The 25,566-nt window shown below is 35.4% G+C and overlaps 1 protein-coding gene across 6 annotated transcripts in view; it reads right to left on the bottom strand.

Moving 5' to 3' along the window:
• UGGT2 (UDP-glucose glycoprotein glucosyltransferase 2) overlaps nucleotides 1-25,566 on the bottom strand; it is a 172,054-nt gene that overhangs the window by 61,524 nt on the left and 84,964 nt on the right. For all 6 annotated transcript variants that reach the window (XR_010937087.1, XR_010937088.1, XR_010937090.1 and 3 more), the window contains 8 exons: nucleotides 22,568-22,732; nucleotides 22,090-22,213; nucleotides 21,899-21,997; nucleotides 19,421-19,512; nucleotides 11,537-11,743; nucleotides 8,052-8,183; nucleotides 2,789-2,913; nucleotides 917-1,012 (listed from right to left, as the gene is read on the bottom strand). Coding sequence is in view for 2 of the 6 variants with exons in the window: in XM_067713891.1 (XP_067569992.1) it covers nucleotides 917-1,012; nucleotides 2,789-2,913; nucleotides 8,052-8,183; nucleotides 11,537-11,743; nucleotides 19,421-19,512; nucleotides 21,899-21,997; nucleotides 22,090-22,213; nucleotides 22,568-22,732 (1,040 nt within the window). In the remaining 4 variants the exon portion in view is untranslated. The remainder of the gene's footprint in view (nucleotides 1-916; nucleotides 1,013-2,788; nucleotides 2,914-8,051; nucleotides 8,184-11,536; nucleotides 11,744-19,420; nucleotides 19,513-21,898; nucleotides 21,998-22,089; nucleotides 22,214-22,567; nucleotides 22,733-25,566) is intronic.

Raw genomic sequence — 25,566 nt, 5'->3', positions numbered from 1 at the left:
AATAAAACATGTCTATAGTTTAGTTACATAATGTCTAACTGATTATTTTTTCCCATTCTAAGTGGTCCTTAATTTTTAAATTAAAAAAAAAAAAGTTCCTGCTGGGGACTCAGATTATTTTATGTATGTAGATAGAACTTGATGAATTTTATTTCATATATCTTAGAGGGGAAGTATTATACAGTAAAATTATAAACTAGTTTATTATTCTAAAACACTATTTCTCTGATGGCTCTTTTTGGAAACCTAATTTTTATGAAATAATAAATTTTTAACAAAAAAAGTGTTCCATGAATAAGTTACCCAACTGTTGAGTTTACCAAAAATGAACTTTTCTTTTGTTTTCTTTTAGCCACACCACATCTCATAATCGTCAATATGCTGATGCACACTGAAAATCTCACTCCTCCACCCCAAAAGGTTCAGTATTCTCTAAATTTACTTGACTACAGTTTTTCCCTCAGAAGATATCTGTCAACATTTCAGAGTAATGTTCCATGAAACACAGTTTGGGATATTCTGTTGTACATGTCTACACTTTATTGAGCAGAATTCTTCAGTAACTGAGCCTTTTATACATTGAGAATATAAAGATATTATTATTTATAAAGATTATACTGCAAAAATTCCAAATGATCTTGAATGTGGAAGAAAGATGAGAATAAGACAAATCATACTAGATTTAACTTACTTGAAACTTCATATCCTATATATATATCTGTGTGTATATATATATATGTCATTTATTTGCTAGAATATAATTAACTAAAATTTCTTTTCCCTATCTTGTCAAATACATTTATTCTCTAACAAATTTAATTCTACTTTAACTTTTGCTGTATTGTGAATACATATGGTAACCATAATTCAGTATAGGATGCAGTGTCAGGAGAAAAACAGCACTAATACATCTTACCTGTGATTCTCCTCAAGAAATGTGACATCATGCCGAGATGCATGTTTAGGTAAAGAGGAAAGAAGGGCATCGATTTTCATAACAAGGTCACTCAGGCTGGAGAAACAAGATAAATGAGTTTTGGGGGGGAAAGAAAGGTCCATATTTTATGTCACAATTAATGTCTCAAGAAAGGGGAATTTAATGTAAAATATCTCCAATAGACAAACTGTATATACATGACCTTTCTTCCAAACTTGTATAATTTGTCAAAGTAAAATGACTGCTGCTTTTAAAGTCATCCTATTTTTTCTTATCATTGATATGATATTTAAACACATAAGTGTTCCTAATAGTGTCTATAAGAATATGGAGAATCATTTAATTCAAGTCAATATTTGCTGAGTGCTGGTTATATATCCAAGCACTGGGACCCATGTAGGAAAGAAAGAAGAGCAGGAAGAACAAAAATTAAATGATAGAATAACTACTTTCAAAGAACTTTTAATATAGTTGAGAAGCCCAGATTTCTTTGGTTTCAAATTCATTTGAAAACTAAAATTGTACAAAATAAATACCTGGATTAAATATAACCAAATTTAAAAATCCATAATAGAGAAAATGTATATGTTCAATGATATGCTGGAACAGAAAATGTTAGCTGAACTTTAAGAAATGTCCCCCTCCACCAAAAAAGAAAGAAAGAAAGAGAGAAAAGATAGGCATCTCCATTTTATAAACAAAGAAATTTAGAGTCAGAGTGGTTGAGAACCTTGTCAGTACTGTCAGCATCTCTCTACTATAACATGTTTTGCTGGACTACAGGTCCTGTACACTGTATATTATTTTAATTTGTAATACCTACCATATCTTTCACAGAGCATTACATTTAATGGCCACTTAATAAACATAAAATAAATGGGTTAATCCAAACCATAATCTACTCGTAAACTTTCTTAAGGTATTTATTTATTGGCCACACACTCTCTAATACATAAAATTGTAGGCACGTTGGAGGAAGAGCAAACATGAATTAAAACAATCATATGAAAAGATACTCAACTTTGCTAGAAGTCAAGGAAGTGCAAATTAAAACAAGATGCAATTTCACATCCATCAGATAGGAAAAATTAACAGGTTGCGTAACACCAAGTATTGGTGACGACTTGGGGAAACAAACACTTACACATTTCTGGTGGCAGTGTTAATTGTTGCAACTCCTTTGAAGGACAGAATTTAGCAACATCTGGTAAAGCCGAAGGTACATCTATCCTACAGCCCAATAACAACACTCGTCTACTCTAGAGAAACTCACACATTGTACAAGGACACATGTAAACCAGGTTCATGATAGCATTCACATAATAGTAAAAAACTAAAGCCAAGTTAACTGTACTTCAGTAATGGAGTATATAAATGAACTGCAGTATATTCACAAAATGAAATACTAAAAAGAAACTGAAATGAATAAGCTCGCTCTATATACATGAACATGGATAAAGCTCTTATGGAGGCAGACTGCAAAAGGAGCCTATGTATAATAGCATACCTCTAAAAAAGTCAAGACTTTAACACAAACACTAATAATAGATATTTACATATGAAGCAAAAGTATAAGCACATATATGGGAATCATGCACACAACATTTGAGAAAATGGTTACCTCTTAGGGAGGGAGGAGAACGGGACAATCAAGACAAAACAAAATATTAACATCTACAGTTTGGTAGTGGTAAGCAAATGGTTATCATCTGCTGTTTTTTTATATTCTCTACATGTCTTTTATTATATCTTCTGTGTGTATTTGAAACATTTTCTAATGTTAAAAAGAAAAAATCGGATACAAAATACCAAACTCTAAAATGAATTGCTCTTACAATCTTAAATACTTACTTCTTTGAGTTGACTTCTGTATTTTCAACAATGTCTTCAATTTTCTCTACTAAATTAGTCAATGTTATCTTTTCCAACAAGTAAAAATCTTCTGCACAGAAATCTTCATCTAAAGGTCCTAAGAACTTAAAAGCAGTTATATTATTGTATATCTTCTATAAGATACCAATTTGGGACAAGTATTTTCTTATCAAATAAATATTTCTTGAAGCAAATATTGATTAGAGATTAAACAGATGGTGGCTATTAATCCCACAATTTACTAAGTCCCCTGGGAAACAAGAGAAAACTATTTCCTCACTTTGATATTATAAATAACATTTGCATCAATACCGAAATCAATGTGGCAAAAAAATCAGCAAATTATTTCCATTTGAAAGTTTTACTTTGAGACATAATGCTTCCGAAAACCTAAAGCTTTTCATTCTAAAGTAAGTTATCAAAGCAACTGTCTATATTCCATAAGTCTTTTAATTTCAGTATTTTCCTATTTAATCTGTAAATTGTAGTCTACACTATGCAGATATGAATTAATATATAAACAAGGCATAAAAGAGCAAAAACCAAGAAACAAATCCCATAATTACTTAATAATACCAACCAATCTTCATCTAACTGATGCTGTATAAACTGTCTGGAGCACAGCAAGGTCTTGTAGGTTAGCTTTAAACCAGTAACTACAGAGCGGGGAAGCTGTAAAATTCCCAGATACCTGAACTTCTCAGGATGGCTATCCCACCACAACCACCCCAACTCTGCTACCGTTATCATTTTCTGGAAAAGCTAATACATGCATCATCATAAAATTATTAACATAAGCCTGATGTAGAAGGTGAGCCCTGACATAGTCTTATGCACTAAACAATTAGACTTAATGACAAACAACTAGAAAACATGTCAACCAGAATGAAATGGTTGCAGTGGATTTTTTAAAATTAATTAATTAATTAATTTTTGGCTGTGTTGGGTCTTCGTAGCTGCACGCGGGCTTTCTCTAGCTGCAGCGAGCGGGGGCTGGCTATTCTTCATTGCTGTCTTTAGGCGCGCGGGCTTCAGTAGCTGTAGCATGTGGGCTCAGTAGTTGTGGCTTGCAGGCTCTAGAGCGCAGGCTCAGTAGCTGTGGCGCACGGGCTTAGTTGCTCTGCAGCATGTGGGATCTTCCCGGACCAGGGCTTGAACCCATGTCCCTGCATTGGCAGGCGGATTCTTAACCACTGCGCCACCAGGGAAGCCCTGCAGTGCATTTTCTTACTTCCCCTTCATATGCTTCTGCAATTAATATTTTCTAAAAATTAATGAAGTATAGTTCTTGAATCTTTTCTCATTTGCTCACATCAAAGGTGATATTAGTTGGAATGTTGGCATCCAGCTAAATAAATACCATGTTCACTTTAAACATAAAACCTGGGCTCTTAGAAGTACAAAAAATGGGCACTGTAATACTAAAAGTACACATATAAACATTTCATTTCCTTAAGATTTGCTATCATTTTTAAGGTAACTTTCAAAGCACTTTTAATGCTGTATTTTTTTGACTGTGAATAGGAGAGGCCTGGAAAAGAGCTGAATTTTATCTATACCACTTCTAGTGACTTGAGTAGTTTTGTTAATAACTTAGAATAAGGAACTAAAATCTCAAATAATTTTCCTAAGGGATGAACAAGATTGGGTATCTTTACTGATTAAATTCACCAGAAAACCGGCTCTATTGCACCTATGTAAGTTCAGTGTCAAACAGCTAGCAGAAACTTGGTTCTTCTGTGTCTTAGTTCTTCTACTTAAAGATGAATATGATGTTTGTGGAATAAAGCAACTTAAATAGTATAAAATCACATAATGGCCAAATTGGGAAATGGAACATTAAATTTGAAAATCACGTAATAGTACAATAAAACCTATCTGGAGCTTAAATCTTTACAACGTTTTGGAAATGTGATTTTTCAGTTATACAGAATAACTGCTATAACAGAAACGCATTACCTCATTTGACAGATCATTACAATTTTAGAAAACTCTGTTAGAATGTTCTTCCACATACTGAGCTAAAAATCTCTCCCCCCTCGTGGAAGTTGGATCAACTGGGCTTGATTCTATACTGACTCTCAATGAATACAATGCAAATCAAATCTATAAATGTACCCATATTTCCCATGATAGCCTTCAAATATTTAAAGAGAAAACAGAAGTTAATATTTGCTGAAAATGTACTCTGTGTCTGGGGCTGTTCTATGTGTTTTATGTGTAAAAGTATATTTAATCTCTCTGGCAACTTTAAAACAGACTATTACCTTTTCCATTGTGCAAATGAGGAAACCAAGTCTTGCAAAGGTTATACAATTAATGGTGCAACCAGAATTTGAATCCAGATTCGCCTAGCTAAAACAAAAAGGCCTTGTTTCCCTTCTCTCTGCCACACCACGTCTTTCATCCATTTGTAAATATGTAACATGATAAGAATAAATATAATTATAGCAATAGCATTTTTAGGGTTTTGTTTAATCTCAAAATATATAGATTTTTAATTCTTTAGCATGGCAGTAAGAAAGTATGAGATCATCATTACACCCCAGTTTGATCATTTATAAACAATTTTAACTTTGAATACGTTTCAATTCTAACGTAAATATTTGGACAGGTTCAAAATGAAGATTGATTCTAAAATGTCAGAATTATTTTAATCATTAAACTATCTGGTTCAGAATTATAACTATCTGTTACAATTGCTATGATTATTGTGTTTCATAGCATTGCTCTGAGACACAGTATAATATTACATTATAGTTCATAAACCATAGTACTTATTTTCAAATATATCATACTTTTGTATTCAAACCACAGTCCTACAAATAAAAGGATAATCAAAATTACAATTTTCCATTAGTCGACACAAAAAGTCAATGTCATCTGACTTAATATCTATCTCTAGCCCCAACCTCTCCCCGAATTTAACTCATACGTTCAGCTGTCAACTCAACCAGTCTACTCAGAGGTCCAGAACTGAACACTGAACTCTTAATACGTCCAGAACTGAATTCTCTATCTGCCCTTTCCACTCCTTCTGAACAAGCCCACTCCTCCTGCAGTCTTCCTTTCCCTAAAACAGCGGCAGCTCAATTCTGCTAGTCACGTAGTTCTCTTACATCCCACTGTAAGTCTGTCAGCAATTCCTGGTCATCCTCCAAAATACACCTCACGTCTACTTCTCCCTACTTCCACTAGAGCCATTCTGGTCCAGGCCACCATCACATCTCACTTGGACTACTGTAATAGCTCCTAACTGGTTTCCTAACACCTACAGTCTATCCTTGATGTAACAGCCACTAGCGATCCAAATGAAACGTCAGTTCATGTCAATCCCCCGCCCAGGACCATTGGCTTCTCAACTCATTCAGAGTAAAACCCTACCTGACCTGGCCTCCAGGTACCTCTCTCCTGTTCTCTTCATATCTGCTGTTCCTAGAACACACAGATGTGAGCTCATCTCAGGACCTTTGTACTCACTGTTCCCTCTACCTAGAACGTTCCCCTTCCAGATATGCAACATGGCTCGCTCCCTCACCTCCTTTGGTTCTCTGTCCAAATAACACTTTATCAGTAAGGACACTATTTTTTTTTTGGTCCCTGCTCACCAAAGTGTAAACACCACAGAAACATGTTTGTTCAGTACTATACTCTCAGATTCTAGAAGAATGTTTGGTTCATGGCAGATGCAAAATTACATCTAAATGCTTTCATCAATTTCAAGGGCAGTGAGAAGAAAACAGTTCTAAGAGAAATAAGTTGAACATAACTATATTTGTTCTCACTAATATTGATAACAATATCTGAATTATATTAAACAATGACAAAAGAAAACATAGGGTAGCTTTTCCGTAATGTATCAACATAACCAAAAGGCAACGTAACAGATACAGCAGGCTGTAATTTTTTTCTTTTTATCTCTTACAATGCCTGACAGAGCCGAAGGTAGCCATATACTTTAAAACTGTTCTAAAAAGTTAGATTTCTTCCCAAAGCAACTGTTGAAAAAAAAAGCAATGCCATTTTTGGGCTTTCACATAGCTCATTACCAAAATTCACTAATATTTTATATTACTGTAATAATAAATGGCAACGGTTGTCACCAATTGTAAAACAGCACTGTACACAGACGAACCCACGTCTAACTATTTTTAGGAGCTAACACAATTAGCTCAAGAACAGTTACACTGAAGCGGAAATATGTGATTTGTGGATGCTTGTGGATATGAGTCCTTCACTATTCTCCAATTTCTATTATTTATAGATGCAGATAAGAAGGAATAAATAAGCATAACTTTAAGGGAATGATGACACAGGAATGAAGCACGCAGGTGAATAGAGCTCATAAAAATGTAGAAAACAGAGAAGACACTACAGCTTTGAAGAGGATTTAGGGATACGTAATTTGATGCTTCAAGCAGAGATAATGTCAAACACACTGCATTAGCTGATTTCTAAATATACCTAAGCACCAGATTCAATTTTTAAAAACTTAAACCATTCCTGAGAAAGAAAACCAGACTATCATAGTAAAAAATATTAATAAGCAGCTATCATCCACTAATTTTGTATGTACCTATTAAAACTCCCTAATTAATCATATACACGTTTATGATATACTAAGAGAAAAAAGTATGATATAAAATTATATATATATAATAGCATCACAATTATGTATTTAAAAAGACAGACATGGCTATGTAGAGTAGAAAAAAGGGTTAGATGGTAAAACAATAAACTATTAATCATAAATTTTATTAGGATGGTGGGAGTAAGAGTGATTTTTACTATAGATTTTAAAAGATGATATTAATAAATACTACTTTATAGTTCAAAACTTGCAGTATTGTTATTTAACATAATCAATTGTAGAAAAAAGCTACAAGAAGAAAAAGATGTCAGAATGTACTTTTCACACCTACTTACAACAGTGCTCAATCACAATGTTGTAATGCATACAAAATTGTTCTAATATTTATATTATAAAAGCTATCCCCCAAAAACATCCTTAGCTGCATCCGATGTTATCACCAATGGGAGGGAGGGGTGAAGAAACAGGTACTGTGCCACGAACTGGATATCTCAGTGGCCATTTTATTTACGCTGAGACCTGTCTGGCGTGTCTAGCACATGAGCACCGTCCTCTGTGTGTGTTGCATCAGGTGTGTTGTGACAGAAAACGCTTGACACCCCCGTATCACAGTGTCACTGAGAAAAGTGAGCAATTGCTTTTTTTACTTACTTTCCCATTGCTGACAACGCCTATTTCTCCAGGACGCAATTTAAGTACATCTTGACAGAATAACTGGTGAGTTCGAAAAATATTCACTCCAATGGTATTATATTTTTTCTCAAAGGCATTTTTATCCATTCCCTAAGGTATAAGTTAAGAATGATAAAACCAGTAAGAGAACAGTAAATACATTAAATAATTTTTTAAACATAGCCTACTTTAATATATTAGTATAAAATTTTAAATTATATTAACTTGTGATTTTAAGAAGTACTATTTTGTTCTGAAACCACATTTAAAAAAAGAATCCTTCTTTGGCAAGGCAATTACAATATCTGTAAATCCTGTTACAAGTAGATACAGTTTGCTACTCATTCTTTGAGAATTTTGGGTGGATTACTGATTAGTAAAATGCTAGGAAACATCAATTTAAATAAAATTTAACATTAAACAATGAAATACAATGTTTATTAAATTCTGAATTCAGTACCTCCATTTTGGTGTGTTCAATTAAAAAAATTATTGTTTAAAATAGAAATACCCTGCTCATTCCATTATACCAATCCCATGAAACCAATTTAGTAACAGTGCATTTAAACTCTGAAATACAAAAGTAATCTTTGCCATCTCAGTGTGTATCAAACTTAAATATGCATACAAATCACCTGGGTGTAGATCCAGGGAGGGCCTTACATTCTGACTTTCTATCACGTTCCTGGTACTCCTGCAAGGTCAGAAATGTTCCCCTGCGCTGTCCAACACACAGCCACAGATGGGTACTGAGCACTTGAAATGTGGTTAGTATGACTGAGAAACTGAGTTTAAATTTAATTTAATTTAAGTTTAAAATAGCCACATGAAGTTAGTGGCTGCAGTATCAGACAGTGTAGCTCTAGATCTTTATTTCCAAAACCTCTGTCTCAGTCAACCCCTCTCTGACCACAATCTGCTGACCTTCTCTAGCTCATTCATCCCAGTGTCACCAGACCAACCATTACTCAACCCTTTAGTCCACTGACCCTACCACTTATTTACTGTCCATCACACTTTCCATATTATCATTTTCCTCCTAACCAAGTTATACCCCTGATCCCTTTACTATAACAGAAACATTCCATGCTCACCTCCCCTGGATGCTTCCCCTCAGTTATTCACCTGGCAAAACCTCAACCCTGGTTAAACACATCTCTGCTTACTCTGCAACTGGATCCAAACAGCTTTAGGACAGCTGGAGAAAAGCATGCAGCCAACATTGATCTCACTTTCAATTTATGGTCATCAACCTCAAGTGGGCCCTCAGAAATCTTACTATAATGTTTTTAATTCACTTTCTCACTCGCAGAATACTAGAAAAATATTTGACATTTTCTCCTCTACCCTCGAACCTCTAAGAGCACCTACTCCTATTCTAATACTTAGCTAATGACTTGACCTTCTTTTGAGGACAAAATCAATCAGAAGTAAAGTACTCATCTTGCTACCACCAAAAAATCTACCCCATTCTTCAGCCAATACTTACAGCTTGTGCACTGGGTCCCAGCACCTCTTAGCTACGCAAGAGCTATCCTCCCACTTTGCTCTGCTCCGTTTCATCTTTTTTCATTTTCTGGATGGACTGTTTTCATCAGCATACCAAAAATAAGTGAAATCCTTCCATGACCTCAAGCCCTATTCTAGCTACAGAATATTTCTCTGTTCCCCACATAGGAAAATTTCTTTAAAAAGCTACCTATACTTGCTGTCTCTGTTTCCTGATTTCCTATTCTCTCTTGAATCCAGTTCACATTTATACCTATCACTTCTCTGAAACTTCTTATCAAAGCCACCAATGACCACCTTAACAAATAAAATGGTTCATTATGAAGCCTAATTTCAAGAAATATGGCATAGTTTATCATGTCCTCCTTGAAATACTTCCTCCAGGTGGCTTCTAGGATATCACACTCTCCTGGTTATCTTCCTAACCCAGTGGCTGTTCCATTTGTCCCCTCTACTGGATCATCCTTTTCTTGCGTTCCTCTACATGTTGGAATGTTCCAGGGCTCTTTTTCAGTCCCTCTGTTCTCCAACCCCTGCCCCACTCACTTCCAAGGTATTTCATCCAGTTTCTTAGCTCTAAATTATATATAATGTTGATGACTCTCAAAACAAAACAAAACATTATACCCTCCATTGATTCCCACACTTATTTACTAAACTGTCAACTCAACATCTCCACTTGAATGTCCAACAGGCATCTCCAACTTAACACACACAAAACTTAACTCTTGATCCCCTATGTATCCCAATCTTCTCTTCATCAAGACTTCCCCATCTCAAAAAAAAGACACCACAATTCTAGCTGTTCAAGACAAAATCCTTGAGTATTACTTTCACATGTCACATACAACTGGCAGCTCTTCAAGCTGACTACAGTTGTAACAGATATTACGTATATACCATCTCACCATGTCCACCACCAATATCTACTCCAAGACACCATTATTTCTTACCTGGATTGTTGCAATAGCATTCTAATTGTTCATCCTATTTCCACTCTTGTTTACCTACTATCAAATCTTCACATGCCACCCAGAGTCATCTTTTTCAAGATGATTTATCTCACAAGATTCCTCAATGACTTTCCATTATACTCAGAAAAAAATTCAATTCCTTACTATGCCTATGAGTGCCTGAAATATCTGGGATTATGTTTGTGAACTCATTTCCTACTAGTCTCCCCATCACTCTCCTTTGGTCATGATGACCTTCTGCCTATACCCCAAACCTGGCAAGACTGTCTCTGTGTCGGGCCTTTAGACCTGCTGTGTTCTGAACCTGGTATATTCTTCTCTGTAAGAAAGTCTGTAGACTTTCCACGGCTTGACTTCTCATTTCATTCAGAGCTCTGCTCAGACATCAGCTCTTTAGAGATGACTTCCCTTGACCACTCCAGCTAAAAGAGCATCCCTCAAACTGTTTACTTTCTTATATTTCTTTATATCTTTCCAATACCACTTACCTGGTCTTTCCCATTACAATGTAAGCTCCATAAGAACTGGGACTCTATCTGCCTTGTTCATAAGTATTATCTCCATTGTCTGGTAGACAATCAATAAATATTTTTTGAATGGATTAATGAATCTTTCTTCCAGAGGATCAGCTTCTGTCTTTAGAGTCTTCCCTGTACTGGACCCCTTGAGTGAAATAACTGAGGATTATTCACATAATCCTTTAACTCCTAATGCTTCACATAAGTACGTATCCTAACTAGAATGCCTTTAACTTTAAGGATCATGAAGTAGTAGCTGAAATATATGAAATTTGATTTGTTAAGTGCCTCTATGCAAAGCTGTATCATGTAACATGCATCTTTTCCCACTGTAAAGGAAAGTTTATTATCCCCGTTTGATTATGCTTAATGATTTTTTAACATGATATCTCTAAGCACACTGACTTATACTTTTGAAATATGCAAGATACTTATTTATTATTTCAAACAAATAGCTACTGACCTCAGTAAGGAATGTTTTAATTTTATCTCCAGAGTAAATAGCTGTAGCAGTTTCTTCCTCTGCCAGTTTCCTGAGAAAGTTTCTCAAAAAGCTGTTTTTCAGTGTAAGAAAAGCTGCCAGAATTCCTCTGGAAATAGCTGTGTTATCTTCATCTATTTTTGATGTAGGATTATAAATAACTCCCAACCGACCATGAACACTTACTTCCTGCAAAACACATTTATAGGTGAAAAATATCAGTATCTTACCTATCCTTTTACAACTGAACTTTCTTCTTTCCAATTAAGTTTGCTCGCTTTACCATACAACATCTTTCACTGTCTTCCTGTTGAATGTATTGAATGCGGTATACCACTGAAATAGTCTAAAAACAATCGTTTTATTAACTAATTCTCTCCCCTTTGCATCATGATTCTTTTGGCCTCTTTTTGGATGTGTGTGTGTAAACTAACACACATAAAAATGCACAAAATAAAACTGTAGGGCTCAGTGAATTAACCCACAAAATATCGCCCAGGTCAAGAAATAGAGCACTGCCAGCAACCCAGACATCTTTCATATCCCCTGCCAATTACTTCACCTTCCCACTTTCCTAAAGACAACCACTATCTTGTCATTCATAGTAATAACATTCTTGCTTTTCTTTATATTTTACCACCAATGTTTTCATCGTTAAACATTTAATCTACTTTGAACGTCATATGAATGTAATCATACACTATATATTCTTTTGTACTCTTTTTCCATTCCACATGATAGTGAGATTCACCAACACTGTTTGGAGTAGCTATAGGTACTTCTTTTTGGTACCATACAGAATTCCATATGAATATACTCTCCTTTATCCATTCTACTGATGCTAGACCTTTGAATGTTTTTCACTTTGGCACTCTACAAACACAATATACATATCTTCAACTTTAGGAGATGTTAAAAAGAGTTTTTCAGGATAGTTAGACTAATTTTTACTCCCACCAGCAACATATGAAAGTCCCACTACCCCAGAGCCTCATAAACATTTTGTATTGTCAGAGTGTTAAATTTAAATCATTCTGGTGGATGTGTAAAGATATCTCATTAGGTTTATTTTGCTTTTTCTCATCACTAATGATATTAAACATTCTTTAACATGTTCATTGGCCTCTTTTCTGATTTGTCTGTTGAATCTTTTGCCAGTATTTCATTGGAGATAATTGCCTTTTATGTACTGAGTTATAAGGGTTTCATTTCTAAGACTTGAGTGCTTTTTTGGTTACCCGTATGCAGATAACTTCTGCTAGTCTGTGGCTTGACCTTTTATTCTCTCGCTGGTGTGTTCTGACAAAAAACAGTCCCTAATTTCAATGTAGTTGAATTTACTGATAATCTTCTTCATTGCTACTGGGTTTTGTGTTCTGTTTTACAAATCTTTCTCTTCTCTCAAGTCCTAAAGATAACCTTTGTTACCTTTGAGAACCTTTATTATTTTGCTTTCTATGTTTAGATCTCTATCCATTTGGAATTGATTTCTGAGTGTGATGTGAAAAGGAGAAAGTTTAAGAGACCACCCTTACTGCTCTTTAAGGTCAACTCTATCATAAAGCACGTGTAGTATATACATGGGTCTGTTTCTGGATTCTCTAGTCTTCTTTCACTGCTCTATTTTTCTATCCAAATTGTTTTCAGTTGTATAGCTTTATGAAAGATCTTGATACCCAGCGGAGCAATTATCCTACCTTCCTCTTCTTGAAGAGTAACTTAGTTATTCTTGGTCCTTTGAATCTCTATATAAATTTGAGAATCAGCTTGACAATTTCCATAAAACACGCTCAGATTCATATTGGAATTGCACCTAACTCATACATCAATTTGGGGAGAACATCTTTAAAACACTGACTCTTTCAATTCATGATTATGGTATATCTCTCCATTCATGTAAGACTTCTGAATTTTCTCTCAATATTTTATTGTGTAAAAGTCTTAAACATATTATGTTACATTTATTCCTAGCATTTGATATTTTTGATACTATTATAAGTGATTTTTTATTTAAAATGCATTTCTTATTTGTTGTAATGCTTAGACTTAATTCTGGTATACTGACCTGTTGGGCAGCAACCTAGTTAAACTAAAAAATGAATTCTAATAACTTTTTGTGGATTTATATGTATTTTCTGTAAAAACAATTTGGAAAAAAGACAATTTTAATTTTTCCTTTTTGATTTTTATAATGCTTATTCCTTTATTCACTTGTTTAGGATTTCTGCACCTATGTCCATGAGTAAGAGTGGCCTACAGTTTTCCATTCTTATATAATGCCCTTTTACGCATTTGGTTTTGAAGTAATGCTGACCTTGTACAATGAGTTGAAATGTATTGCTTATTTTTCTATTCTCTGGAAAAAAATTTGTGTTAGATTGATGCTTGGTACAGTTTACTAGTATGGTCATATAAGTCTGGGGTTTTCTCTTTTGAATATCTTAAATTACAGATTTAATTCCTTTGATAACTAAAACTCCTTCTTCCTACCTCTGTCATGTCCACAGAATCTTGAGTAACATCCCCTCTTTCTATCAGAGCACTGGATTGGGTCTACTTCTCCATATTTCTTGACCAGTTTTACCATGTGTTTCTATCAATTCTATTAGTCTTTTCAAAGAACAAAATTTTGGCTTTGTGGACCTTAACTACTGTATGTCTTCTATTTCATTACTTTTTGTTCTTATCTTTATCTTCCTTTTCCTTTACTTTCTTCGATAGAAGTTTAAGTTGCTGTTTTTAAATTTTAAGATTTGTGCTTAGATGACTGATTTTTCAACCTTTCTCTTTTTCAGATATAACATAGTTTTAGTTGTATCTGTCAAGTTTTAATGTCATTCAAATCTTAATTCTTTCAAAAAATATTTTCAAATGTGCATTTTTGTATCAACAGGTTACACAGAAGCATTTCTTAATTTCCAAATGTACAGAGATGTTCTAGTTTTCTTTTGGTGATTGATTTCTAACTTAATTACACTGTGGGCAAAGAATATACAGTTGATCTTTCAACAACACAGGTTTGAACAGCATGGGTCCACTTAAAAACAATTTTTTTTCAGTAGTAAATACTACAATATTACATGATCTGTGGTTGGTTGAATCTGCAGATGTGGAACCTTGAATACGGAGGGCTGACTATAAGTTATAAGTGGATTTCTGACTGCTCAGAGGGTCAGTGGCCCTAACCCCTGCATTGTTCAAGGGTCAACTGTACTTTGCATAATTGAGAAGATATAACAATTGTGAATATTTATGCACCCAACATAGGAGCACCTCAATACATAAAGCAAATGCTAACAGCCATAAAAGGGCAAATTGTGAGTAACACAAAAATCGTGGGGGATTTTAACACTACACTTACACCAATGGATAGATCATCCAGACTGAAAATTAATAAGGAAACACAAGCCTTAAATGACACATTAGACCGGACAGACTTAATTCATATTTATAGGACATTCCACACGAAGCAGCAGAATACACTTTCTTCTCAAGTGCACAGGGAACATTCTCCAGGATAGATCATATTCTGGGTTACAAATCAAGCCTCAGTAAATTTAAGAAAATTGAAATCGTATCAAGCATCTTTTTGGACCACAACGCTATGAGATTAGAAATCAATTACAGAAAAAAAAACTGTGAAAAACACAAACACATGGAGGCTAAACAATATGCTACTAAATAACCAAGAGATTACTGAAGAAATCAAAGAGAAATAAAAAAATACCTAGAAACAAGTGACAAGAAAACATGACGATCCAAAACCTATGGGATGCAGCAAAAGAAGTTCTAAGAGGGAAGTTTATAGCAATACAATCCTACCTCAAGGAACAAGAAAAATCTCAAACAACCTAAACTGACACCTAAAGCAACTAGAAAGAACAAACAAAACCCAAAGTTAGTAGAAGGAAAGAAATCATAAAGATCAGAGTAGAAATAAATGAAATAGAAACAAAGAAAACAATAGCAAAGATCAATAAAACTAAAAGCTGGTTCTTTGAGAAGATAAACAAAACTGATAAACCTTCAGCCAGACTCATCAAGGAAAAAAGGGAGAGGACTCAAATGAATAAAATTAGAAATGAAAAAGGAGAGGTCACAACGGACACTGCAGAAATACAAAGGATCATGAGACTACTACAAGCAACTATATGGCAATAAAATGGACAATGTGGAAGAAATGGACAAATTCTTAGAAAGGTACAACCTTCTAGGACTGAACCAGGAAGAAATAGAAAATATAAACAGACCAATCACAAGGAATGAAATTGAAACTGTGATTAAAAATCTTCCAACAAACAAAAGTCCAGGACCAGATGGCTTCACAGGTGAATTCTATCAAACATTTAGAGATGAGCTAACACCTATCCTTCTCAAACTCTTCCAAAAAACTGCAGAGGGAGGAACACTCCCAAACTCATTCTACAAAGCCGCCTGATACCAAAACCAGACAAAGATATCCCAAAAAAGGAAAATTACAGGCCAATATCACTGATGAACATAGGTGCAAAAATCCTCAACAAAATACTAGCAAACAGAATCCAACAGCACATTAAAAGGGTCATACACCATGATCAAGTGGGGTTTATCCCAGGAATGCAAGGATTCTTCAATATACGCAAATCAATCAATGTGATACACCATATTAACAAACTGAAGGAGAAAAACCATACGATCATCTCAATGGATGCAGAAAAAGCTTTTGACAAAATTCAACACCCATTTATGATAAAAACCCTCCAGGAAGTAGACATAGAGGGAACTTACCTCAACATAATAAAGGCCACATTTGACAAACCCACAGCCAATATCGTTCTCAATGGTGAAAACTTGAAACCGTTTCCACTAAGATCAGGAACCAGACAAAGTTGCCCACTCTCACCACTATTCAACACAGTTTAGGAAGTTTTAGCCACAGCAATCAGAGAAGGAAAAGAAATAAAAGGAATCCAAATCAGAAAAGAAGAAGTAAAACTGTCACTGTTTGCAGATGACATGATACCATCCACAGAAAATCCTAGATACACCAGAAAACTACTAGAGCTAATAAATGAATTTAGTAAAGTCACAGGATACAAAATTAATACACAGGAATCTCTTGCATTCCTATACGCTGACAATGAAAGATCAGAAAGAGAAATTAAGGAAACAATCCCATTTACCATTGCAACAAAAGGAATAAAATAGCTAGGAATGATCCTACCTAAGGAGCTAAAAGACCTGTACGCAGAAAACTGTAAGATACTGATGAAAGAAATCAAAGATGACACAAACAGATGGAGAGATATACCATGTTCTTGGACTGGAAGAATCAATAATGTGAAAATGACTATACTACCAAAGCAATCTACAGATTCAGGGCAATCCCTAACAAATTACCAGTGGCAATTTTCACAGAAATGGAACAAAAAATTTTACAATTTGTATGGAAACACAAAAGACCTCGAATAGCAAAAGCAATATTGAGGGAAAAAAACAGAGCTGGAGGAATCAGGCTCCCTGACTTCAAACTTTACTACAGGGCTATAGTAATCAAGACAGTATGGTACTAGCACAAAAACAGAAATATAAATCAATGGAATAGGCCAGAAAGCCCAGAGCTAAACCCACACACCTATGGTCACCTAATCTATGACAAAGGAGGCAAGGATATACAATGGAGCAAAGACAGCCTCTTCAAAAAGTGGTGCTGGGAAAACTGGACAGCTACTCGTAAAAGAATGAAGTTAGAACACCCTAACACCATACACAAAAATAAACTCAAAATGGATTAAGGACCTAAATGTAAGGCCAGACGCTGTAAAACTCTTAGAGGAAAACATAGGAAGAACACTCTTTGACATAAATCACAGAAAGATCTTTTTTGACCCACCTCCTAGAGTAATGAGAATAAAAAGGAAAATAAACAAATGGGACCTAATGAAACTTAAAGCCACAGCAAAGGAACCATAAACAAGATGAAAAGACAACCCTTAGATGGGAGAAAATATTTGCAAATGAAGCAACTGAGAAAGGATTAATCTCCAAAATATACAAACAGCAGCACATGCAGCTCAATATCAAAAAAAACCACAAAGCAACCCAATCAAAAAACGGGTGGAAGACCTAAATAGACATTTCTCCAAAGAAGACATACAGATGGCCAACAAACACATGAAAAGATGCTCAACATCACTAATTATTAGATAAATGCAAATCAAAACTACAATGAACTATCACCTCACACAGGTCAGAATGGCCATCATCACAACATCTACAAACAATAAATGCTGGAGAGGGTATGGAGAAAAGGGAACCCTCTGCACTGTTGGTAGGAATGTAAATTGATACAGCCACTGTGAAGAACAGTAGGGTGGTTCCCTAAAAAACTAAAAATAGAACTACCATATGACCCAGCAATCCCACTACTGGGCATATACCCTGAGAAAACCATAATTCAAAAAGATACATGCACCCCAGTGTTCACTGCAGCACTGTTTACAATAGCCAAGACATGGAAACAACCTAAATGTCCATTGACAGAAGAATGGATAAAGAAGATGTGGTACATACATACATACAATGGAATACTACTCAGCCATAAAAAGGAATGAAACTGGGTCATTTGTAGAGATGTGGATGGATCTAGAGACTGTCATACAGAGTGAAGTAAGTCAGAAGGAGAAAAACAAATATCGTATATTAACGCATATATGCGGAATCTGAAAGAATTGGTATAGACAATCTTATTTACAAAGCAGAAATAGAGACAGACGTAGAGAACAAATGTATGGATATTAAGGGGGAAGGGGGAGGTGGGATGAATTGGGAGACTGGGATTGACATATATACACTATTGATACTATATATAAAATAGATAACTAATGAGAACCTACTGTAGAGCACGGGGGACTCTACTCAATGCTCTGTGGTGAGCTAAATGGGAAGGAAATCCATAAAAGAGGGGATATATGTACACATATAGCTGATTCACTTTGCTGTACAGTAGAAACTCACACAACATTGTAAAGCAACTACACTCCAATAAAAAATTTTAAAAAAATAGTTACTACTGATGCAAAAAAGCAAAAGAAAATTTCATGAGATTTGCTTTATAGCCTAGCATCTACGAATGTTTTTTAAACGTTACATTTGTGCTTTGCAAGAACATATACTATGTGTACATTTCTATCAATATCCATTAGGTCAGGTTTGATTATTTTATTATTCAAGTATTCTATACATCCCTACTGATTTTCTGTGTACTTGGTTTACTTGTTATTGAGAGAGGTATGTAAAAAAAATAGTACAAACTGGGGGCTGGTAGTCCAAGATCAGTGTGCCAGCATGGTCAGGTGCTGGTGAGGACCCTCTTCTGCACATCATTCTGCCGATTTCTCCTTGTATCCTCACATGACAGAAAGAGAGTGGGCTACCTCTCTGACCTCTTCTTGTAAGAGCAATAATCCCATTTATGAGGACTCCACACTTTTGACCTAATTACCTCCTAAAGTCCCCACCTCCAAATATCATCACATTGAGGATTAGATTTGAACACATAAATTTTGGGGGGACACAAACATTCAGTACATACACACTATTAGACCTGTAAATGTATGTCCAACTGCAAGGACTAGCAAAGAATATATAGGTCATGAATCACAGAAGACATGTAGGTTTTTCTTTTCCTGGGCAAGGTTACCCATTCTACATGGAGAAAGAATTTGAATTCCTGTCTTAATCTCCTTAGCACCATGTTCTAACCAAGTCAAGGTACTGAAAATGTTAACGTGAAGGGAAATAATGATTTAATGCATGTTCTTCATATTGCTTTCTCGAAATTACAACAAATTAGAATTTTTGTAGTAAGAGTGTCTAAATACTCACCAGGTGATTTAATGCATTAAAAAGCAGTTTTCTCCCAGATGGTTTGTCAAAATCAGCAATAATCCAGAAAGTAACTGAAGAAATTACATCATCTGAAAGTTTCAAACAGTTTAGTCAAACTAATTCTTCTTAAAATCAAACTAAAGACAGGGACATTTCCAGTTAACAAAATACATAAAAACAGTAACAATTTTTAAAATGAGTCTTTCTGAAAATAAGCAAATATTGGTAAAAATTACATACACACAGAGTGAAATACACATAAAAATGTTGAAAGAGTAATAACCTTTATATAAACTCAGATACCAAAAAGAAAGAATAGTCCCCAAGAAACACATGTGAGATACTTTTGCCAGTAGGGAAAACTGTATCATGCTTATCAAAGTTCTACTGTTGCCAAGCAAAAATGCCTTCCAGCTACACTTGTAAAAAATAATGATATTTGTACCTCACATATATGTAAAACTGGATACAATAAATTATTAGCAGATATTGAAAACAGCAATATTTATTAGCTTATGATTCATGTATTTCAAAAATTCTGACTACTATTAACTTGGCCTAATTCACATCATCCTATGCCAACATCAATGCAATTCTTGTTTCAGAAACATCTGAAAATTTGGAAGCCACAAGAAGAAATAATTTTTAATTCTGCAGTCACAGTTAAATGGGTTTAATTTCATCCAGCCTCAGCATATAACACCTGAAATAATACTTGTCTGGCCATCATTAAAACCTATAGAAAAATCAGTCCCTTAGCTCTTATGACCCACTTAAAACAACTGTAAAATGTGTGCTACACCAAAAACCTACACCTGAATAGATGTGAAGCTACCGTTATTACCATACTCAGTAATATGTAACTGTGCAAACACTGGCTTTGGTTAAGGAAAAAAATATAACAAAAAGAAGGATAACGTCGATTCTACTTGCAATCCTTCAGAAGCAATTTGAGAGTAAGGCAGTGGCACAGTCTTTGCAAAGAAGAAAGGTAAAGAATTCCCGTGCCTTCTTAATGTCATCACTTTTACCATTACAGCTAGTAAACAGAACTATTTCAAAAGTGCTAAGTAAATTTCTCCCAACTCTTTTATTTCTTTACATATTTACATAAATGCAAATAAAGAAATCAGGTGTTTCTCAGTTAATAAAGTCTTCTTTTAGATTGCAAGAGATTTAACCAAAGGGCATTAATTATGGCCTAACTTATTCTGATGCCCAGAAGCAATTTTTGAAATATAACCCAGAACCTGATAAATATGTTTGCCCTATTTTTAAGCTTTTTTTTTTTTTTTTTTTTTGCGGTACGCGGGCCTCTCACTGTTGTGGCCTCTCCCGTTGCGGAGCACAGGCTCCGGACGCGCAGCCTCAGCGGCCATGGCTCACGGGCGCAGCCGCTCCGTGGCATGTGGGATCTTCCCAGACTGGGGCACGAACCCGTATCCCCTGCATCGGCAGGCGGGCTCTCAACCACTGCGCCACCAGGGAAGCCCTGTTTGCCCTATTTTTTATTCCCTGTTTCTCTGCCTCCTTTTCCCTTCACTTGACACATTCAGGACCTTAGCCTGCCATAATATGGAATTGAATTATATTTTATTATTTGTTGGTTCTCTTGTAGACAGACCACTTTATGAACATGAAATCATAGATCTGTTCCAAAGTAATTCAAGGGCCATATGGTCCTAATTTGGATTCACTCCACAGCATTCTCAAAAACTAGCTGTCTGCTTAAATCTCTCTCATATATAAAAATTTACCCCTTATTACATAGTAATTCCATCTTGAGATCACTCATTGTTAGAAAGTTACTGCTTTATATACTGAAATAACAATCAGCTTTCTTTTATGTTTCATGCATTGGCTCTTTTTGTTCTCTCTAGAGCAAAGCAGGTCAAACAAAACAAAGTGAAACCAAAACCAACCAAACTCCAATTATCTTCATGTATCTGAATAGTTCATGGTCTCTAACAGAACTGTGGTCACACTGAAGACTTTCCTATCCAGGCTAAGTCCTTATTTCCAAAGATGTTCCTGTCTTGGCTCCCTCTCCTTTGGTTATGACTCTTAAGTTAAGCAAAACATTTAGACATTGTTTAATCAGAATACAGAACTATTCTCCTCTCATCTGGGGATTACACTTTTATTCATGCCTGATAAGATTATCAGTTTATTTAATCTTGAAAGGGTTTTTACTACCTTCCTAAAAAGGAGAAAAATGGAATAGCTTGCTTTAAAAAAAAAAAAAGGCAAAAACCCCTCAAGATTAACCCCTCTGCATATACGATTAGCTAAGATAGGAGGCATCACATTTTCTCATCACAGTCCTTACATCCTAATAATTTTCAAACCCTCAAATTGAAAGCCAGGTCTCCAGTCAGATATCAACATCTAGAAACGTATTATGCAAGCATTTAATAAAATTACAAGTTTTTGCTATTTAGGAATAAATTCAGGAAAATAAAATATGCTTATTACCTTCCTGGGTTACATAATACATGTTCTCTGCAATTACAGCACTCTTATCTTGTGAATCCAAGAAGAAGAAAGTAGAGAAATCTTCAACATCAGCAGTTACTAAAAATTTTAATATTAAATGTTAAATAATGAATAAAACATTCACAACTCAATAAACATTTATAGGAAAGTATATGGAAGGATTGTATTACCTGATGTAGATATTAAATTAAGGTACTGCCATTTATTGTACAAAATCAAAGGATTTATACGGGGCACAACATTATTTCTATCCATAAGGAAGTCAATTGCATTTGTTCGATCATTTAATGTACCCTAAAAAAATAAAATATTATTTAGGTAACATATGTGATTTATATGCAGATGTTTTAAAATTATGCAGAGAATACATTTAAAGACTACTGAATCTAAAATAAGTCAATAAGTAACATGCAATTTAGGATTCTTATAATAAATTTTCCTATAAAACTGTGAAGTTTCTTTCCAATTAAGCAATTTTTTAGATGCAATTATGCACAGATAAATTTAATTACTACTTTAAAAATCATTACTAAACGATCAGAATGGAAACTTTTACACAATTAACTTTTGCTATTAAAAGATATTTTTAATATAAAAATCATCTATAAATATCATTCATCAGATATTTTCTCATACATGCTTACCTACCATAAAAACTTCCTTTTGTAAATATGCAGTTTCATCCATCATTCTGTGAAGAACAGCCGTTTCTAGTTCCCTAATATTCAGCTCTTCATGGTGAAAGGATTCACCATTATAAAGAGCTTGAGGCAAAGGACCCAGGCCAGTCATCCTGTAATAGCTTGCTCCTGCCTATACAATTAAAAAATACCAGAGAGTTAAACAGAATACGTTTGTCTGAAAAAGAAACACATAAATAAAGAAAGGGACACGGCCACATTTTGTATGTCATAGAAAAAATGTTAATTTTGCTAATTTTATCTGTCCTTTCCAAACATTATTTAAAGGAAAGTAATTTACCTACATAGAACAAGTCAGAAAACTTTTTCTGTAAAGGGCCAGATACATATTTTAGGCTTTGTGAGCCGTCTGGTCTCTGACACAACTACTCAATCGTGATGTTATAGTGCAAAAGCAGTGGCACACAACACATGAATGAGTGAACGTGGCTGTGTCTCCAAAAACCTGTATTTATAAAAACACGTGGTAGAAAGGCTGGATTTGGCTCATGGGCTGTAGTTTGCTGACCCCTCATAGAGAGTATGACATTACTTTAAAAAATGCATTTACCTGCATGAGAGATTCATTTCTCGCTATATTCATTTGTTTAGTTAACATTTATTGAATTCAAGCATTTGGCTAGACTTTGTGCATACACAGCTGAAAAATCTGCCTTCAAGGGGCTCACATATATACAAGCAAAACTGAGGCATATACCAGATTGTATGGGAGCCCAGAAAAGGAATGACTAAGCTTGAGGGTGGAGGGGAGGGATCACAGAAGGCCTCTGTTAGGGAGTGACACTAAAAGTCTTAAAGGATGAGCAAAAATATGCTAGGGAGATAAAGTGGAGAAAGACATTCCCAGTGAAAAGAGACAGCACTGCAAGGAACAGAAGGGAAGAGAGAGATGGTATATTTAGGTCATGGCAAGTACTTTTCTGTGTTTACAGTGGGAGGAGTTACATAGGGAGAAGATGTGGAGTCAGAGGGGTTGGGGAGAGAGGACAGATCATGAAGGTCCTCAACATCTGGATTTTATCTTGTGAGTGATAAAGCATCACTAAACAATTAATTCATTCGCTACTCAACACTACAAATTATTAAAACTTTCATTATAGCCAACATATTCACAATTACCCTATGAAGCTAAGGACTACTATTATATCCACTTTACAGATGATAAAACAGAGAGTCACTTCCAATGCCACATAATGACTACTCTTTGGAAACAGACTTTGTAGTTACATCTGTTTGACCAGGAGTCTGAACTCTTATCATCTCTGCATTTATTGGACATTTACTGTGTATTAGGCAATGAATGCGTAAGAATGATATGCAAACTCTGTCCTAAGAAGACATAGTTTAACAGGGGGAGAGATGGATACATTAAAAATAAGTGTGAATAGATATCCAGGGGTACTAGGGAGGGCACAGTCAATTCTACCTAGGAAGAGGGCTCATGACAAGAAATACGATCAGATTTGCTCTTTAAAAAAAGAATACAGTGGCAACAAAGAGAAGGAAGAGGGTCGGAGAGCATGCACTGGGGGAGGTGGGTCAGGGGCTACTGCAAAAATACAGGAAAGAAAAAGCAAGAGCCAGACAAAAATCAGTGGTGAGAAGCAAGGAGAGAATGAGGCAGTTTCTGAAATATTTAGTTGACAAAACTGACAGAACTTGATGATCTACTGTTCGGGAGGGTGTGAGGGAAAAGAAGTTGGACGACTATCAGGCTTCTGGTAGCCTGAGTGCCCTGGGAGAATGATGGCGCTACCCTCTAGGATAAGGCACAAAAAAAGAAAAAAAGGTTTGGGGTAACAAGAAAGACGATGGGCGTAGTTTTAAATTCATTTAAGACGCTTATGGGCAATCCCCCAGGCAGCCGAATACATGGTTTTGGACCTTAAGAAGGATATTGCTGCTAGAAATACAGCAATTTTCCCCTGTGATTTTTCAGTTAGGCAACCTGTCTATTACAAAGGCTTTAATTACCACAAATAAGCCATAACACTGAATTTTGTACTTTTAGCCTACATCTCTATTCTGAGCTGTAGACACAAATATCCAATCACACTTCACATCTCCTATGGAATTCTCACAGGCACCTCAAATTCAACATGTGAAAACTGAACTTCTGTTCTTATTTCCCACTTGGTTTCTCTTCCACCCTTTCCATCTTGGCAATGGCATTACCACCATCCCAGTGAGTTAGTTGAAGCCCGGGAGCCGTCCTGGACAATTTCTCTTCTCCTCTCTCCCCTTTCCAATCCAGCAGCAGGTCCTGGATTGTATTTCCCAAATACCTCAATTGTGTCCATTTTTCTCTGCCTCTACTCTTCCAAAAACCTACTAGCCCATCTCTCATCTCTCACCTAAATGCTTCCTAATCCGTCTTCCTATGTACACTTTTACCCTCTGACGATCTATTCTCAACAACGGAGAATGCTCTTTGGAGAAAATGCATGTCACTGTCACTTCACTTGCTTAATATCTTCTCAGGTTTTTCACTGTTGCAAAGGTATTCTACTGTTTTGAGTTCACAAGCTTGTTAATTAACTACGGCTCACCACACTCTGTGTAATCAGGCCCCTCGCTTACACCTCCAGCCTCATCTTAGGGACTTCCCTCTACAACACAAACACATACTTGCTATATCTACTCAGTAGTAACACCAACTCTCTTCGTTCCTTCACATTCAGGACATCCTAACATTTTTCTCTGGAATGCCGACTACCTACCACTTCTTTGCCTTCTTTTGTCCAACTGTCCTCCTACTTCTGGACGCGGCTTTAATGTCACTTTAATGTCTATGTATTGCGTATTGGGTGGGCCCCTTCTAATAAAGACTCATGTCCATCAATTTGGGGAATTTCTTTGTGGTATTTCTCTAATGCTTTCTTTTGTTTTCTCTGTTCTTTCTGAATCTTGTGAATTGAAGACTGTTTACCTTCTTACTTTTCATGT

This window comes from Pseudorca crassidens, chromosome 18 (assembly GCF_039906515.1).
Source record: "Pseudorca crassidens isolate mPseCra1 chromosome 18, mPseCra1.hap1, whole genome shotgun sequence".
Lineage (NCBI taxonomy): Eukaryota > Metazoa > Chordata > Mammalia > Artiodactyla > Delphinidae > Pseudorca > Pseudorca crassidens.
This window is presented reverse-complemented; position numbering and strand designations above follow the sequence as displayed.